The sequence below is a fragment of the Theropithecus gelada genome, chromosome X (genome assembly GCF_003255815.1).
Source record: "Theropithecus gelada isolate Dixy chromosome X, Tgel_1.0, whole genome shotgun sequence".
Taxonomy (NCBI): Eukaryota; Metazoa; Chordata; class Mammalia; order Primates; family Cercopithecidae; genus Theropithecus; species Theropithecus gelada.
In genome coordinates, this window is record NC_037689.1 from 57613598 (window position 1) to 57619223 (window position 5626).

At 42.2% G+C, this 5626-nt stretch overlaps 1 protein-coding gene across 1 annotated transcript; it reads left to right on the plus strand.

Annotated features, from left to right (window-relative positions):
* The first annotated feature begins 627 nt into the window (after nucleotides 1–627).
* Nucleotides 628–1458, plus strand: LOC112616416 (E3 ubiquitin-protein ligase SIAH1-like). The gene has a single exon (XM_025373375.1). The coding sequence runs from the start codon at nucleotides 628–630 to the stop codon at nucleotides 1456–1458; it is 831 nt and encodes a 276-aa protein (XP_025229160.1).
* The last annotated feature ends 4168 nt before the right edge of the window (nucleotides 1459–5626 follow it).

Genomic DNA, 5626 nt, shown 5'->3' on the forward strand with positions numbered 1-5626 from the left:
AAGAGACTGAGACCATTCTGGCCAACATAGTCAAACCCAGTCTCTACTAAAAATACAAAAATTAACTGGGTGTGGTGGTAGTGCCAGTAATCCCAGCTACTCAGGAGGCTAAGGTAAACAATCACCTCCAGGAGGCGGAGGCTGCAGTGAGCCAAGATGGCGCCATTGCACTCCAGCCTGGGTGACAAGAGCGAAACACCATCTCAAAAAAAAAAAGAAAAAAAAGTAATACACAGCGGGCTCGAGGACTCACGAGATGCCGGTGGCCGGTGGGGAGGCGGGCTCGAGGACTCGCGAGATGACGGTGGCCAGTGGGGATCCAGGCTTGAAGTCTCGCGAGATGACAGTGGCCAGTGGGAAGCCAGGCTCGAGGACTCGCGAGATGACATCAGCCGGTGAGGCGCCAGGCTTGAGCACTCACGAGGTGATGGCGGCCGGTGGGGAAGCGGGCGACTCTTGCTAGAGGCATTCTACAGCGCAACTGAGGAGGCCCAGGGTGTCCCGTTTGTTTCGCCACTGCAAAGAGGCAGGCAGTGGCGCTGTCCGCGGTGGCATTGTTGGAGTGATTGGTGACAGAATACGTTGGTGACGGGACCGGGGTCTGAGGCGAGCTCTCCAGCTGCAGAAATGAGCGAACAGACTGCTTCATTGGATACCTCGTCGCCACCCAGTAAGGCGCCTGCCCAGTCTCACACGACTAGATCCAGCATTGACTTGGCAAGTTTCTTCCAGTGTCCGGTTTGCTTAGACTACGCGTTACCGCCAATTCTTCAGTGTCCGAGAGGCCATCTTGTTTGTAGCAGCTGTCACTCAAAACTCATATCTTGTCCAATTTGCCGAGGCCCTTTGGGATTCATTCGCAACTTGGCTATGGAGAAAGTGGCTGACTTTGTACTTTTCCCGTGTAGATACGCCTGTTTGGGATGTGAAATAACTCTGCCACACACAGAAAAAGCAGATCACGAAGAAGTCTGTAAGTTTAGGCTTTATCCCTGCCCGTGCCCTGGTACTCTCTGTAAATGGCAAGGCACTGTGGATGCTATAATGCCTCATCTGACGAATATGCATAAGTGCATTACAACAATAGAGGGAGAGGATATAATTTTCCTTGCTACCAACATTCGTCTTGCTGGCGCTATCGATTGGGTTATGATGCAGTCCTGTTACGGTTTTCACTTCATGTTAGTTTTGCAGAAACAGGAGGATCACAATGGCGACCAGTTCTTCGCAACTGTACAGCTGATGGGAACACGCAAGGAAGCTGAAAATTTTACTTACCGACTTGAGCTAAAGGGTCATCGGCGACGACTGACTTGGGAAGCGACTCCTCTATCTATTCATGAGGACATAGCAAAAACCATTAAGAATAGAGACTGCTTAATCTTTGGTGGCAACACTGCACTGCATTTTGCAGAAAATGGCGATTTAAGCATCAATGCAACGATTAATAAGTGTTGAAATGGCAGTGGAACATTTTCTATTCAGTGTTAAAACTGTTTAATTTCACAGAAAATAAGCCACCCATGTGCCTGCCAACCTGAAACTCTTCACAAGTATAAGCTCAACACATAAATAGAAAGACTGTTAAATACAGAAACAGTTGTGTGTAGTAACATTAGTATATATAAAGATGGGCATATTTTGCATTAAGAAAGAAAGCATTATAAATTAATTTTGAATTTTGTGTTGTAGATGGTATTGAAAAATAATGTTTTCTTTTGTTTTTGGGTCTGTGAATGTGTGTGTGTGTGTGTGTGTGTGTTTTGTTTTGTTTTGGTTTTTTTGGGTTTTTTTTTTTGGTTTTTTTTCTGAGATGGAGTCTAGCTCTGTCACCCAGGCTGGAGTGCAGTGGCGCGATCTCCGCTCACTGTAAACTCTCCTGCCTCAGCCTCCCAAGTAGCTGGAACTACAGGCGCCTGCCACCTCACAGTGTTAGCCAGGATGGTCTCGATCTCCTGACCTCGTGATCGGCCCACCTTGGCCTTCCAAAGTGCTGGGATTACAGGCGTGAGCCTCCACTATCTATTCTCTTTTCCCGCATTAATTGGTTCATTAGAATTTTTTTTTTTTTTTTGGACAGACACTCTGTTGCCCAGGCTGGAGTACAGTGGCATGATTTTGGCTCACTGCAACCTCCACCTCCTGGCTGGGCTCAAGCAATTCTCCTGTCTCAGCCTCCCAAGTAGATGGGACTACAGGCACCCACCACCACACCTGGTTGATTTTTGTATTTTTAGTAAAGACGGGGTTTCACCATATTGGTCAGGCTGGTCTCGAACTCCTAACCTCAGGTCATCCACCCACCTCAGCTTCCCAAAGTAGTGGGATTACAGGTGTGAGCCACTGTGCCCAGCCAGAAATATTTTAAAATCAGCTGTTTTGTGAAGATAGGAGTTCCAGAAAGTAAAGGTGACATTGGAAAAATTATCCAAAGCTATTTAAAACATCTATAAGATGGTCTCTCTCCCTCTGGCTTTCTCTTTTCTACAGATGAGTAATACCTTTGAGATTAATTTTTGAAAGCTTAGAGAATAAATAGAAGTTTATAAATACTGAAAATAGGCTTTTATTTCCTTTTACAAATGTATTGGACAAATTACGTTTAAAATGTGTTCTTGTGTTTATTGATTGTAAAGGCATTGTCATGGACAAAACTTAATTAAAAGCAAATCATTTGTTTAAAAAGGCACTTTGTAAAAAATGTTTTCGTCTTTCATAATTCTCATTAAAAGAATATATGGCAAATTTTTAAAAAACTAAAGAAAATAAATGTTGTAGCTTGGCTCAGTAAATGACTCTAGCAGCAATGATGGACTCGTCTTTAAGAAGTGTATAAAATACACATTTTATTTATCCAGTCTGTCATTGATGGGCATTTGAATTCATTCCATGTCTTTGCTATTGTGAATAGTGCTGCAGTGAACATATGCATGCATGTATCTTTATAATAGAATGATATATATTCCTTTGGGTATATATCCAGTAGTAGGATTGCTGGGTCAAATGGTATTTCTGCTTCTACGTCTTTGAGGAATCACCACACTGTCTTCCACAATGGTTGAATTAATTTACATTCACACCAACATTGTAAAAGCATTCCTTTCTTTCCACAACCTGGTCAGGATCTGTTTCTTGACTTTTCAGTAATTGCCATTCTGACTGGTGTGAGATGGTATCTCATTGTGGTTTTGATTTGCATTTCTCTAATGATCAGTGATGTTGAGCTTTTTTCATATGCTTGTTGGCTGCATGAATGTCTTCTTTTGAGAAGTATCTGTTCATGCCCTTTGCCCACTTTTTAATGTTTTTTTTTTTTCTTGTAAATTTGTTTATGTTTCTTATAGATGCTGGATATTAGACCTCTGTCAGATGGGTAGATTGCAAAAATTTCCTCTCGTTCTGTAGGTTGTCTGTTCACTCTGATGACAGTTTCTTCTGCTGTGCAGAAGCTCTTTAGATTAATTAGATCCCATTTGTCAATTTTGGCTTTTGTTGTTAATTGCTTTTGGTGCTTTTATCATGAAATCTTTGCCCATGCCTATGTCCTGAATAGTATTGCCTAGATTTTCTTCTAGGGTTTTTATCGTTTTGGGTTTTGCATTTAAGTCTTTAATCCATCTTGAGTTAATTTTTGTATAAGGTGTAAGGAAGGGGTCCAGTTTCACTTTTCTGCATATGACTTAGCCAACTCTTCCAGCACCATTTATTGAATAGGGAATATGCAGCCATAAAAAGGAATGAGATTATATCCATTGCAGGGACAGGAATGGAGCTGGAAGCCATTATCCTCAGCAAACTAACACAGGAAAAGAAAACCAAACACAGCATGGTCTCATAAGTAGAGGCTGAACTATGAGAGCACATGGACACCTCGGGGGCAACAGCACACACTGGGGCCTGTTAGGGAGGTGGGGGAAGGGAGAGCGTCAGAAAGAATAGCTAATGGATACTGGACTTAGTACCCAGGAGGCAGCCGGGCACGGTGGCTCACGCCTGTAATCCCAGCACTTTGGGAGGCCGAGGTGGGCGGATCACGAGGTCAGGAGATCGAGACCATCCTGGCTAACACAGTGAAACCCCGTCTCTACTAAAAATACAAAAAAATTAGCCAGGCATTGTGGCACGTGCCTGTGGTTCCAGCTACTTGGGAAGCTGAGGCAGGAGAATGGCGTGAACCCGGGAGGCGGAGCTTGCAGTGAGCCTAGATGGCGCCACTGCACTCCAACCAGGGCAACAGAGGAAGCTCCCTTTCAAAAAAAAATACCCAGGAGGCGGGATGATCTGTGCAGCAAACCACCATGGCACACGTTTACCTATGTAACAAACCTGCACATCCTGCATATGTGCCCCAGAACTTAAAATAAAAGTTGATGGAAAAACAGTGTATAAAGTACACATTTTAAAAAGAAAAGCACCAAGGCAGGGAAATGTATGAAAGGTGGTAAATGAGAGGTACAATTGGTAAGTAATGCAGCTCAGAGGAAAAAACAAAACCCTCATTTGGACAATCCTAACAAAGAAACTTGAGACTTGGAGCCTTCATCTTTAGGTGAGAAATTCATAACCAAAGTCTCCTAGTTGGTAAGTTGTATCACAGCATAATTTGTTTTTTAAAAAAATTTAAGTGATATATGATTATTTACTTTTATAACTTAAAAAAGTTACAAAGTAGTTAGAGAAAATCAATATTTGGATAAACCTACACATGTCACACAAAATATGTGGACTTTATAATAAGCATGCCTAATCACTAATTCAAATATTCTGACATGCTTGCAAGAATTAAAAGTGTGTATCTTCCATTCTCTTTTAACTCTAGACAATTTTATATCTAGCATATAATTAGTCATTGGTTCCTTTCTCCAACTCACCTGTTTAATTGGTATTGCTTTTTTTTTATTATTATACTTTAAGTTCTGGGATATGTGTGCAGAATGTGCAGTTTTGTTACATAGGTATGTATGTGCCATGATGATTTGCTGCACCCGTCAACCCATCATCTACATTAGGTATTTCTCCTAATGCTTTCCTTCCCCTAGGCCCCAACCCCCTCCACAGGCCCTGGTGTGCGATGTTCCTCTCCCTGTGTCCGTGTGTTCTCATTATTCGACTCCCACTTATGAGTGAGAACGTGCGGTGTTTGGTTTTCTGTTCCTTTAGTTTGCTGAGAATGATGGCTTCTAGCTTCATACATGTCCCTGCAAAGGACACGAACTCATCCTTTTTTTATGGCTGCATAGTATTCCATGGTGTATATGTGCCACATTTTCTTTATCCAGTCTGTCATTGATGGGCATTTGGGTTAGTTCCAACTCTTTGCTCTTGTGAATAGGGCTGCAATAAACATACAAGTGCATGTGTCTTTATAGTAGAATGATTTATAATCCTTTGGGTATATACCCACTAATGGGATTGCTAGGTCAAATGGTATTTCTGGTTCCAGATCCTTGAGAATGGCCACACTGTCTTCCACAATGGTTGAACTAATTTACACTCCCACCAACAATGTAAATGCATTCCTATTTCTCCACATCTTCTCCAGCATCTGTTGTTTCCTGACTTTTTAATGATCACCATTTTAACTAGTGCGAGATGTTATCTTGCTGTGGTTTTGATTTGCATTTAT

Excerpts from the sequence above, each read along its gene's own strand:
- LOC112616416 (XM_025373375.1), top strand. The coding sequence starts at position 628 with ATGAGCGAACAGACTGCTTCATTGGATACCTCGTCGCCACCCAGTAAG.